Source organism: Ovis canadensis, chromosome 19 (assembly GCF_042477335.2).
Source record: "Ovis canadensis isolate MfBH-ARS-UI-01 breed Bighorn chromosome 19, ARS-UI_OviCan_v2, whole genome shotgun sequence".
In the NCBI taxonomy this organism is placed as follows: Eukaryota; Metazoa; Chordata; class Mammalia; order Artiodactyla; family Bovidae; genus Ovis; species Ovis canadensis.
The window spans coordinates 53,785,955-53,799,835 of record NC_091263.1 but is presented as its reverse complement, the minus strand read 5'-3'; the positions used below and the strand labels follow the sequence as shown (position 1 = coordinate 53,799,835).

The 13,881-nt window shown below is 42.6% G+C and overlaps 1 protein-coding gene and 1 pseudogene across 4 annotated transcripts in view; both read left to right on the top strand.

Moving 5' to 3' along the window:
* PTPRG (protein tyrosine phosphatase receptor type G) overlaps positions 1-13,881 on the top strand; it is a 775,419-nt gene that overhangs the window by 752,571 nt on the left and 8,967 nt on the right. For all 4 annotated transcript variants that reach the window (XM_069560453.1, XM_069560451.1, XM_069560452.1 and 1 more), the window contains 2 exons: positions 397-543; positions 1,504-1,646. In XM_069560453.1, coding sequence (XP_069416554.1) covers positions 397-543; positions 1,504-1,646 — 290 coding nt within the window. The remainder of the gene's footprint in view (positions 1-396; positions 544-1,503; positions 1,647-13,881) is intronic.
* Positions 11,282-12,562, top strand: LOC138424147 (kinetochore-associated protein DSN1 homolog pseudogene; annotated as a pseudogene).

The window sequence follows — 13,881 nt, the reverse complement described above, 5'->3', positions numbered from 1 at the left end:
ACAATTAGCATATCTTAATTGCACTAAGCCACTGTGAAATAATAAAATGGATAGGATAGGAGATCGTATCTTCTTTTTTATTCTCACACTTACCATTACACAGCATTTCTCAGCTAGGGGTTAGACATCCCCTACAGAAGGAGCCTTTTTGGTTGGTAGAGTAACATAGATGAGAGGTGCCAAAACATGGTGATTGTGTTTTACAATAAAATACAATAACCACTGACCTCAGCATGATGCAGTATGGGTATATCAATAATTCTATGAACCCAACTTAAAAGATGATCTGGGAATCATGGGAAATTGCAAACATAAGAAATTGGTAAGAAAATTCAAGAACGAATGGTTGACAGCCCTGCAGAAGAATTTTTTTCTTTTTTTCTTTGGTGCCTGTAGGCTGAAGATGAGTTTGTGTACTGGCCCAGTCGAGAAGAATCCATGAACTGTGAGGCCTTTACCGTCACCCTTATCAGCAAAGACAGACTGTGCCTCTCTAATGAAGAGCAAATTATCATCCATGATTTTATCCTTGAAGCTACACAGGTAACCTCAACCTCAGGTCCTTGGTAACAGCTGTACCTAGGTCCTGGGTGATTCTAAGTCACAATGAAGTAATCTACCACCCTGAGGACAGGCCCAGGCAGGCGTCTTGAGTATGACCTAATTTTAAATGTGCACACTTCCTTTTTTGCTGCCTTCAAGTATTTGCTTTTTCCAGGTGCAAGGATGAAATGTAGCAGTTCCTCGGATTGAGCATGCATACAAATAGGCTTGTTGACCTGATTATAAGAACAATATACTAGAGCTCTATAGTTACTTTGCCATCAGAAATGTAAGCCTTAGAATATAATATGTTGCAGGGGTGATAATATTAAGACTATACATTTAAAAAAATACACATTTTGATGAGTAATTAACTATCTTCCTATGGAGTGGTTAAGAGGGGAGTTATCTTATTTAGTAAATTAAATACTGATGTCCTTTCCCCTTCCTTGTTTTTATTTTTATAGATAAGATAGAATAGGATATAAAGTCTCTTACAGTTTGTTGTCCCTTAAAATGTTTGCCTGAACAGGATTCTGTTTCACTGTGATAACCTCATTTGTTGCTTCCCTGGTGGCCTAGCAGTAAAGAATCTGCCTGCAGGGCAGGAGACACAGATTCAATCACTGGGACAGGAAGCTCCCCTGGAGAAGGAAATGGCAACCCACTCCAGTGTCCTTGCCTGGGAAATCCCATGGACAGAGGAGCAGGACTATAGTTCATGGCATCAGAAAGGATTCGGACACAACTGTAGCAACTACAGTACCACACCACCAACCTCATTTGTTAACTGTCAGGCAGAGACCTCCCTAGTACTTTCCTCCTTAGAGCAGCTTGGGTCTCCTGGCAATCATGGCATTCTTCAGTGGTCTGTACTATGTGCTAGCAAGTCCCAGTTGTTAAGACTGTAGATGGGGTGAAGTGAAGGGTGACCTGTGACTCGTGTCATGCTGGTTGCAGGATGACTATGTCCTCGAAGTCCGACATTTCCAGTGCCCCAAGTGGCCCAACCCGGACGCCCCCATCAGCAGTACTTTTGAGCTCATCAACGTCATCAAGGAAGAGGCCTTGACAAGGGACGGCCCCACCATTGTGCACGATGAGTATGTACCAGGTTTTTTCCATTTTCCTGTTGCACTGTAATAGGAGGAGGGAGGAGGGAGAGACTCACAAGCCCTATCTCTGCGTGCGACAATTCCAGGGTATTTCTAATGTGCACGTCGTGGTTTCTGCTGGGTACATGTGGTTTCTAGTGTGCACTGGTGTAAAATGTTGTGCATTTTAGTTTGTCAGAGGCTTCAGGTTCTGCTATAGGGTTCGTCTTTCTAGATAGTACTGTGTATTAGCCTACCGCAATATATCTGCATGCTTTCCTAGGTTTTCTGTTTCAGTAATGCAGACTAGACAGTAATGTACATGTTTACATTTATATTAATTTACATGTCATAGTTTATATTATCTTTAAACCCTTACACTGAATTTCAACAAACACTAGGTAGAAAACCTTTTAAAATATGTTTAGTTGATTAGTAATCATAAAGTTAACTCTTAATAATATTTATAGTTTACACTGTGTTTTGAAGTTTACCGTCTCTGGTGGTTTAAAGGTAAAGCATGATTTGCTTCTAGCTCAAAGCTGCTAGGTGTCTGAGTGGAGTTCAGACCCCGCACACTCTCACTTTAATGAGAGGGACAGGGTCCTAGATATGCCTAATGGTGTGTGAATATCTGGAGTCAGACTTCATAGCTGGGACTTGACCTGCCAGACAGTGGCAGACGGTTTCAAATCTCACAAGCCTCTAGCCCAGGTTCCACGGTAGGTAGCTTCCTTAGTCAGCACGTTGTTAGGCATTTACTATTAAATTACCACCCCTCTGCTAGAGTAGATATTAATACATTTCACAGTGAAGCTTATAAAATAAGCCTTTGCTTTGACCTGTTGCTGTCAGAGGAAATGAGACTTCTGGCGGAGGTCAGTACTGTCACCAGTTTGAAGCAAGCCACATGACTGGCTCCTTCCAAGGAGTCTGATGGTCTTTTTAAAATAGTGACTATTTCAGAATGTTAGCCTGCCTCTTAATTAGATTAAGAAGAACTAAGAGGCTACAGTCTATGGTGTCCCAAGAGTTGGACACAAGTTAGCAACTAAACCACCACCAGTAAGTAAGATCCCTGGAAATGTGACAACCAGCAGTATTGTTTAAATGACACAGACAGCTTCAGAATAACTAGATACTTGCTCCTAGTCTAAGCAACTGTAGGATATGCAGTGATAGCAGAAAGTGAGGACTGCTTCTAGAGTCTCCCTCCTCCCCACTAATCTGGGTTAGCTTTTCAAATACCTTCTGGATTTTACCAGCTTTTAGCAATTCAGACCAAATTCTGATGTTGCTGCCCGGTTTTGTTTTGGATTTTGCAGTACTAGTAGTACTCCAAGGATCTGCCCTTAACTCAGGAATGCAGCTGATCTTATATTAGAGAACGGAGAAAGGGAGGGAAAAAGTACAATTTTAACAGAACTGTTTGATTCATTCATCTATATACAGCTTTGGGGTGGATTGTCTTATGTAGAGATTTTCATTTTACACTACATGCTGCATATGTTACCTCTGGACTTAATCAGATACAGCTTGTTCTTAGGTCTAAATAAGAAAAGAGCAAGTTAATCCTGCACGAGTGCATCTTCACATGTTACGTAGGTGAGCTGGATGAAAAGTCCCCAACGATCAAGTGTTCATTCATTTACCCACCGTCTTTAAGAGAGAAGTGAGTGCATTAAAGTTATTTTTCTACATTACTTGAGCAAATTTGAAGTTTTTAAGTAGTTGCTAGCTCTCGTACAGCACTCTGAATGCCAGTTACCTTTCAGTTTCCATCTTACCTTTTGCACCTCTAAATATCCCTTCCTGCTAGCCTACAGACACCTCAAGTCCAGTATCTGTAGGTCCAAACTCAGCCTCCCGTCCTGCTCCCATCCACTTAGTCGTACAAACCAGAAAGACATCAAAGTCCTTTGTGCCTCCTCACCTCCATGTATCATCGGCCCCCAGAGCTCGCAGATGCTCCGCAGGCTTTCAGTACACTTTCCAGATCCTTCTGCAGCCTGGTTGAAGTCTACTCTGCCCCAGCTATCATCCCAGTCCTCCTGTCTTCTCATTCAACACACACCTCCAAAAGGCACTCTCTTTGAAACTGTCTCTAATTCATCCCAGAGGTGACCATTCACAGACAACACATCTTTACCAGTGCCATTCCTGTTTATGAGATCCGCTTCTCAGGGCTTGTTTACATGACTGTCAGCCCCACACTGCAGAGACCAGCAGTGTGAACTCATTTGTCCCATTCTCCATAGAGTGAAATCGCATGCCTGACACACAGTGGGTAGTAGATAAATACTGATATGAGTTGGTACCGTGTTTCAAGTTAGGATGACTTACCCATTATTCAGGATATGTGCTTATATATGAACTTTGCCCGGAGAGCCTTGTTTTTGTTTTGGTTATTGTTATTTTACCTGCTTACATTTATCTGTGGACTATAAAGCCAATTTACAAAGTTTTTAAAGCCCTGTCAAAAAATAGGTGGGGGGAGGCTTGGAAAGGCCTGGGTGCTTTCCACTGACCAAGAGTCAAACTTCTAGTGCACGACCTCTGTGCTGTCTGCCTGGTCCTCACAGCTGTGTGCCAGGTGAGTGGAGTTTCTAGATAAAACGATCTCTAAGGGTAAAACTTCCTCAACGAAAAGTACACTCATTCAGTTTGAGCACAGGCATAGGTTAAAGGCAAACCACTTTGTTCTCAGCTTCCTATGTTCGTCTGCTCAAGACAGTCCTATCCAGAGGCTGATCTGCATCATTACTGTCAAATGGCAAACACAGAGCCTATTTTCCTCAGAAGAGTGTGGAACACAGTCATGGTTCTTACACCGTTTTATGAGACAGTAGTAGCTTAGACCTTCACTTACAGAACCAAAAGGCTGGTTTCTTGTGTGAATCTACCACCCTGTTGCATGCCAGAGTGGGCTGATTTCATTCAGCAGTTCTCAGAGTGGGATCTGAGGGTCCCCGATTGGGAAGGGCAGCGGGATGGTCTCTTGGATCACCTTCTAGGTAATCCAGGCAGACACAACAGTTTTCAGAATAATACAAAGATACTGGTAGCCTTGTTCACTCTTATTCTGTCTTGAGTGTACAGAGGAGTTTCTCAGAGTGACCTGACCCAGGTGACATCCCCACTCTGACAGCGAAGGGAATGTGTGCTTGCATGGTGGTGTGTTTCAATGTTTTCTCAGCTCTAATGTCTGATACAGTAAAGACTGATAGCTAACAGCCAAATAAGAAAAAGCTCTTTTAGGGGGTTTTCAATAATTGTTAATTTTGACCTGAGATGGTCTATAGCAAATGCTTCTGAAATATATGGACTGCTTTCTGAACCACCTGTTGTAAAGACACCCCCCTCAAGTTAGAACTAATTGAGTCCTTCTTTTAATCCTCAAAATCACCCCATGAGGGGAGTAATTTTAGGATCCGCTCTTCCTGTGTGAGGAAATGAGGGCTGCAAAGGTAAGTCCTAGGGCCTGTGTGCACATGTATCTGGTTAGCAAGGATCAGAGCCAGCACCAGCTACTAATGTGCATAGGACCCCCTTGCTCAAAAATTATTACCAGTAAAGCATTTCCAGTTAAAGAAACAATCCTGTTTACCATCAAATCAAAAAGAATAAAATGCCTAGGAATAAACCTACCTAAGGAGGCAAATTTAAGTGACTAGATGTGATAGAGTGCCTGATGAACTATGGAATGAGGTTTGTGACATTGTATAGGAGACAGGGATCAAGACCATCCCCATGGAAATGAAATGCAAAAAAGCAAAATGGCTGTCTGGGGAAGACTTACAAACAGCTGTGAAAAGACGAGAAGCGAAAAGCAGAGGACAAAAGGAAAGATATACCCATTTGAATGCAGAGTTCCAAAGAATAGCAAGGAGAGATAAGAAAGCCTTCCTCAGCGATCAGTACAAGGAAATAGAGGAAAACAACAGAATGTGGAAGACTGGAGATCTCTTCAAGAAAGTTAGAGATACCAAGGGAACATTTCATGCAAACATGGGCTCAATAAAAGCCAGAAATGGTATGGACCTAATGGAAGCAGAAGATATTAAGAAGAGGTGGCAAGAATACACAGAAGAACTGTACAGAAAAGATCTTCATGACCAAGATAATCACAATGGTGTTATCACTCATCTAGAGCCAGACATCCTGGAATGTGAAGTCAAGTGGGCCTTAGAAAGCATCACTACGAACAAAGCCAGTGGAGGTGATGGAATTCCAGTTGAGCTGTTTCAAATCCTGAAAGATGATGCTTGAAAGTGCTGCACTCAATATGCCTGCAAATTTGGAAAACTCAGCCGTGGCCACAGGACTGGAAAAGGTCAGTTTTCATTCCAATCCCAAAGAAAGGCAATGCCAAAGGATGTTCAAACTACCGCACAACTGCACTCATCTCTCACACCAGTAAAGTAATGCTCAAAATTCTCCAAGCCAGACTTCAGCAGCAATACCTGAACCGTGAACTTCCAGATGTTCAAGCTGGTTTTAGAAAACACAGAGGAACCAGAGATCAAATTGCCAAAATCCGCTGGATCATTGAAAAAGCAAGAGAGTTCCAGAAAAACATCTATTTCTGCTTTATTGACTATGCCAAAGCCTTCGACTGTGTGGATCACAATAAACTTGGAAAAGTCTGAAAGAGATGGGAATACCAGACCACCTGACCTGCCTCTTGAGAAACCTATATGTAGGTCAGGAAGCAACAATTAGAACTGGACGTGGAACAACAGACTGGTTCCAAATAGGAAAAGGAGTACATCAAGGCTGTATATTGTCACCCTGCTTATGTAACTTATATGCAGAGTACATCCTGAGAAACGCTGGGCTGGAGGAAGCACAAGCTGGAATCAAGATTGCCAGGAGAAATATCAATAACCTCAGATATGCAGATGACACTACCCTTATGGCAGAAAGTGAAGAGGTACTAAAAAGCCTCTTGATGAAAGTGAAAGAGGAGAGTGAAAAAGTTGGCTTAAAGCTCAACATTCAGAAAACGAAGATCATGGCATCTGGTCCCATCACTTCATGGGAAATAGATAGGGAAACAGTGTCAGACTTTATTTTTTTGGGCTCCAAAATCACTGCAGATGGTGACTGTAGCCATGAAATTAAAAGACACTTACTCCTTGGGGTAGCTCAGAGGATAAACATCTACTTGCATTGCGGGAGACCTGGGTTCAATCCCGGGGTCGGGAAGATCCCCTGGAGAAGGAAATGGCAACCCACTCCAGTATTCTTGCCTGGAAAATCTCATGGATGGAGGAGCCTGGTAGGCTCCAGTCCATGGGGTCACAGAGAGTCAGACACGACTGAGCAACTTCACTTTCACTCACTCCTTGGAAGGAAAGTTATGACCAACCTACATAGCATATTGAAAAGCAGAGACATTACTTTGCCAACAAACGTCCGTCTAGTCAAGGCTATGGTTTTTCCAGTGGTCATGTATGGGTGTGAGAGTTGGACCGCGAAGAAAGCTGAGTGCCGAAGAATTGATGCTTTTGAACTGTAGCATTGGAGAATACTCTTGAGAGTCCCTTGGACTGCAAGTAGGTCTAACCAGTCCATCCTAAGGGAGATCAGTCCTGGGTGTTCATTGGAAGGACTGATGCTAAAGCTGAAGCTCCAATACTTTGGACACCTCGTGGAGAGTTGACTCATTGGAAAAGACTCTGATGCTGGGAGGGATTGGGGGCAGGAGGAGAAGGGGACGACAGAGGATGAGATGGCTGGATGGCATCACTGACTCGATGGATGTGAGTCTGAGTGAACTCCGGGAGTTGGTGATGGACAGGGAGGCCTGGCGTGCTGCGATTCATGGGGTCGCTAAGAGTCAGACACGACTGAGCAACTGAACTGAAGGAGGCAAAAGGCCTGCACTCTGAAAACTGTTAAGAAAGAACTTAAAGACAACAGCAACAGATGGAGAGGGATAACAATATCAATGCTTCCAATCCAAGAACATGTTAAAATATACCACCCAGGTTAATCTACAGATTCGGTGACTCCCTATCAGATTACTAATGGCATTTTCATAGAACTAGAACAAGAGATTTTTTAATTTGTATGGAAACACAGAAGATTCCAAATAACCAAAGCAAGCCTGAGAAAGAAAAAAAGCTGGAGGAATCAGGCTTCCTGACTTCAGACTATACTACAAGCTACAGAAATGTAGACCAATGGAACAGGATACGAAGTCCAGAAATAAACCCATGCATTTAAGGTCAATTAACCTACAACAAAGGAGGCAAGAATATACAATGGAGCAAAAACAGTCTCTTCACTAAGTGGTGCTGGGAAAACTGGACACCTACATTTAAAAGAATGAAATCAGAACATTCTCTAACACCATACACACAGACATCACCAAATGGTCAGTACCAAAATCAGACTGATTATATTCTTTGCAGCGAAAGATGGAGAAACTCTATACAGTCAGCAAAAACAAGACCGGGAACTGACTGTGGCTCAGATCATGAACTGCTTATTGCCAAATTCAGACTCAAATTGAAGAACATAGGGAAAACCACTAGGCCATTCAGGTCTGACCTAAATCAAATCTCTTAAGATTAGACATTGAAAAAGTGAAAGTTGCTCAGTCATGTCGAACTTCGCAACTCCATGAACTGTACAGTCCGTGGAATTTTCCAGGCCAGAATACTGGAGTGGGTAGCCTATGCCTTCTCCAGGGGATCTTCCTGACCCAGGGATCAAACTCGGGGCTCCTGCTTTGCAGGTGGATTCTTTACAGGTGAGCTACCAGGGAAACCCATTGATTATACAGTGGAAGTGACAAATAGAATCAAGGGATTAGATCTGACAGATTGCCAGAAGAACCATGGACAGAGGTTCGTAACATTGTACAGGAGGTAGTGATCAAAACCTTTCCCAAGAAAAAGAAATGCAAAAAGGCAAAATGGTTGTCTGAGGAGGTTTACAAATAGCTGAGAAAAGAAACAGTCATGTGTAAATGTGAGAGCTGGACCATAAAGAAGGCTGAGCGCCGAAGTAGTGATGCTTTTGAACTGTGGTTTTGGAGTAGATTCTCGAGAGTCCCTTTCACGACAAGATCAAACCAGTCAATCCTAAAGGTAATCAACCCTGAATATTCTTTGGAAGGACTGATGCTGAAGCTCCAATACTTTGGCCACCTGATGCAAAGAGCCAACTCATTTGAAAAGACCCTGGTGCTGAGAACGATTGAAGGCAGGAGAAGGAGGGAACGACAGAGGACGAGGTGGTTGGATGGCATCACCAACTCGATGGACACGAGTCTGAACAAACTCTGGGAGACAGTGAAGGACAGGGAAGCCTGGCTGCTCCAGCCCATGGGTCACAAAGAGTCGGACATGACTGAGCAGCTGAACAACAGCTAACACCATACACAAAAATAACTCTGAACAAATTAAAAACCTAAAGGCAAGACCAGACTCTGTGAAGTTCTTAGAAGAAAACATAGAACAACACTCATAGAACAACAGTGACGTAAGTCACAGCAGTATCTGTTTTGATCCATCTCCTATATAATGGAAATAAGAAACACATGAGACCTAATTAAACTCAAAAGCTTTTCCACGAACAAAGGAAACCACAGACAACAAAAAGACAGCCCCCAGAATGGGAGAAAATACTTGCCAACTCTGTAACCAGCTAGGAATTAGTCTTCAAAATATACACACAGCTCATGCAGCTCAACATCCTAAAACAAACAACCCAGACAAAAAGTGGGAGAAGACCTAAATAGACATTTCTCAAAGGAGACATACAGATGACCAGCAGATACATGAAAAGATGCTCAGCACCGCTCATTATTAGAGAAATGCAAATCAAAGGCACAGTTAGGCAGATCTCACACCAGTCAGAATAACTTGCCTTTATTTTCTCATCCACTTCTAAAAGTCTTACAGGCTTGAGTTGCCATTATTCCAGGATTAATGTATATTCAAGCTTTAACTCTGTTTTCCTTCCTGCCGTAATGATTTTGAAAGGAAGCTTCACTTCCTTCATAGTGACACGGTTTTTACCCCTGCATTGCCATCTCAGTTATGATTTTTAAAACATCGCACAAGCAAAACAACAATAATGGTAATTATACGAAGTAGTTGCTTTCAGCAATAATTATATGAAGTAGTAAAAAGTGTAATTAAGTGGCAAAAGGCCATAGGTATTATACATACTGATGATAGAAGGAACCCCAGTGTCTCTTCAAATGAATATAGACAGAGCCACTTAAAAATATTACTGTGTATTGGGAAATTGCTTTCAATTGTTTGAAGCATTGACAGAGGAAGATGAGAATACATTGTAACAGCTAAGGGTTAAAGCACTGTTACTCTCAAGGGGGCCCTTTAAGAAAGTGGCAAACTACCAAACCAGTGAATTTATATACTATTCTTGTATTAGCTAAGTTATAAATTACCTGTGTCGCTTTTCCACCAAGTCTCTGTAATGCGAAGTGCAAATGCATGAGACTTGACAAACCTCCTCTAATCCTGCTGAATTCCTAAACTTCTAAAAGAGAATGGCCTTTTTCAGTCTTTCAAGACTGATACTTCAAAGTATCTGTGCATTTGATTTGATTTGACCTAGTTTCTAGTCATGTTTAAAGTCTTATTTTGTAGGACTTTCCTTTTATTTAGATACTTATTTAAGAGTGGCTAAGTATTAAGGAAAGACAACCCAGGCAAAGGGCAGAGTAATCCCACATGGAGCGCGCACTGCATAATAAAGCACGTACTACCTGACTTTCCTAACTAATGGCTGAGGTTAGCTCGAAAGGGAGAAGGAGAAAAGATCCTAACAGTTTCACTAGAACAAATTAAGCAGAGATTAAAAGGTTAAACGTTGAAAAACATTAATACAAATGATTGGGGTGGAGGAGGTGGGAAATCCTAGCTATGCTACACTGAGAAGGTAAACTCTTCAGATTCTAAAATGAACTGAAAGACAACATAATGAACAAGAAAAAATAATACAGTGAATCAGAGTTAAAAGAGCAGTCATCATTCTAAAGATATAATGAAATGAATCAGAAACACTGATTATGAAATTGGAACAAATTAGAGGCTAATAAATGGAAAGGATAGGAGACAGGCTAGTAGTAGAATGGACAAAACTGCAATTAGACTCAGATATGGAAGTCAGATACAGAAGTTCTGACATCGATCTAAGGGATGATCTATGGAGAGAGAGATGAACGAGGAAGAAGAAAAGCTGAAAAAAAATCATGGCCTGAAGATTCTGTAATAACTGAATAAAGGGATGAGATATTAAAATGAATTATCAGGATACAAGGATACAAAGAATAGTAACATTCAGAGAAAAGATCTGAAAACCACAGTTAACAAGGCTGGTCCAGTAGTGGCCTATAACGGCATGTGCCCCCATCAACAGAGGAATGGATAAAGTGGGACACATCCACAGTGGAATACTACGCCTGCATTGAAAAGAGTGAAACAGAAGGGGCAGCTCTGGCGCCGCCGGAAGGTAATGTAGCGGTCCTAGAGTTGGAAGGAGCAGCGGACTTGGTGCAGCGCGTCCAGGGGTAACCTGGTGTCTGGGAGAGAGTCACCTGCGGCCTTGTGTTTCGGAGACGGAGGCTCTGGGTTGGACAGGCGTCTCTCTGAGGTGAAAAAGTCTCAGGCCTGTTCCCGGACGAGGCCTCCCTCACCCCCGCACCAGCCTCTTTGGGGTCAGACAACTCGACTCAGCCCACACCCTGCCTGCCCGTCGTCACCCCCGAAACCGGGGTTCTCACCTCAGGATGACTTCTAGACCGGAGATAGTAGAAGTGCTAGGAGAGGAACCAGTGGCATCTAAGACTCATGATCATCAACTGGAATCAGATCCCAACTCTGTGGAAGTGTGTAATAAATCGTCCACCTCCCAGAAGATGACTGAACGTGTTTCAAAGGACCGAATCCACCTTGGCCGTAGCCCCCGAAAAGGGGAAAGTGGTGATCTCAGCCACCAGGAAGAACTTGAATCCAGGTCCCTTCATTTGTCCCCAGAGCAGTCTGCTTGTCATCAAGACAGGAGGCAGTCCTGGCGGCGAGCAAGTAAGAAGGACACAAACCGGCGGAAGTCACTGCCTCCCTTTCATCAGGGCATCACAGAGCTCTGCAGATCCATCAGTGTCGACCTAACAGAAAGCAAACGGCTGAGCTCTCTCCTCCTTTCCAGTTTCCAGTTCTCTGTTCAGAAACTTGAGCCTTTCCTAAGGGGAACTGAGGGCTTCAATCTTGAAAGTTTCAGAGCCAAAGTGTCTTCCCTTTCTGAAGAGTTGAAACATTTTGCAGACAGATTGGAAAGTAATGGAACACTACAAAAATGTTTTGAAGATTCAGAAGGAAGAGTATCAGATTTGGCTCTGGAAACATCAGTGGCTGAGATGAAGGAATATATAACAAAGTTTTCTTTAGAACGTCAGAGTTGGGATCAGCTCTTGCTGCGCTACCAGGAAGAGGCTGAAGAGATCCTATCAAGAGGATCAGCTGAAACCAAAAATACTGAAGTTGAAGTGGAACCTAGAATGTATGTCGGGTCTTCCCAGAGTGAAGTCCTTAATACAAAACCTGACTACCAGAAGATACTGCAGAACCAGACCAAAGTCTTTGTATGGAGTTGGTGATAGACGAACTGCAAGGATCCGTGAAGCAGCTGCATGCCTTTATGGCCAAAAGTACCCAGTGCCTCCGGGAGGTGTCAGTACAGCTCGGGAAGAGAAGCACTCAACAGTTAGATCCTTCACCAGCTGGAAAACTGCTCAAGCTTCAGTTACAGAAACAACCTAGCAGATATTGCTCTAAATCTTGTCAGTGACCTAATGCAGCTTTCCTGCCACAAGGTGCTCTAGAGGAGAGAAACCGGAAGAGTGCCCCAGTGCACAGCAGGCGGAGCTGTGACATCTGCCTTGTTGCCTTTGAAGATAACTGGCTGACTGTACAGCACTCTGATTTTTTTTCTTAAAATGGAATTTATGCATTTGAAAGAATGTCATATACAAGCTTTTTCCAAGAACAAGCAAAATGCTTGAGACTTTGCTTTGGAATGACGTTCAGAACTAGTAGCCCATTCTTTGAAATATCCTTTGTGATCAGAAATCTCCCTACTCTGAAGATGTTTTTGAGGTTTTGAAACAACCGAAAGTCATTCAGGACCAAATCCAGTAAGCATTTTAGAGGTCATTCTGGTTGTAAACAGAATGAGACTGATCTTCTGCTGTGACTTTGAGGGTGATGTTAGGTAGAGGAGTTGTGAGCATTGTTTGCATTGTATGGATACATGTATCTCCTTACAAGATTCCCAAATTGAAGGTAATAACACTCATTCTTTATATCCTGATGTCTGTAATGTGTTTTAGCTTTTTTAGGGGGGCGTGCTACACCATGTGGCATGCAAGATCTTAGTTCCCCAACCAGGGATCAGGAAGGGGTTAAGTGTTTCTTTTTCATTGTTCTCCATATTTGTTAATGATTTGCATTATAAGATTGCATGTTCTTAAAAGCTTTCCCTTATCCTCATGTATGGAAAAAATGAAAAGGCAGGGAAGGCTTAGCAGAAAATAGGATTCTTTGTCAGGACCCAGAAGTGAACAGTAGCGTGAAGTTACACCTCAGTGTTAACAGCCAATAAAACACCAACTAATTTATAAAAAAAAAAAAAAAAAGAAAAGAGTGAAACAGTGTCATTGCAGCAAGATGGATGGACCTAGAGAACATCATACTAAGTGAAGTAAGTCAGAGAAAGACAGATACCATATGGCATCACTTATCTGTGGGATTTAAAATACGGCGCAGATGCACCTACCTGCAAAGCAGAAGCAGACTCACACATACAGAGGTCAGACGTGTGCCCGCGAAGCGGGAGAAGGGGCGTGGGGGGGGGTAGATGGGGAGCTTGGGGTCTGTGGATGCAACCTATTATACAGAGGACAGATAAACAACATGGTCCTATTGTATATTCCAAAGGGGACTTTCTGGGATAAACTCTCATCGAAAAGAGTAGAAAAAACAGAGTGTATACATGTGTTGAACGGAGTCACGCTGCTATACAGCAGAGATTGTCACATTATAAGTCAACTATATTTCTAAAGTTCTATTTTTTTTATGTAAACATTTCTGAATTAAGTACGTAAATGTTGAAGTCTGTACCCAAGAGAAGGACATTCCAAGTATAGGGGCGAGAAAGACAAAAGCAGGGACAGTGGAAGAAATGCCGCATATAGTCGAGGAGC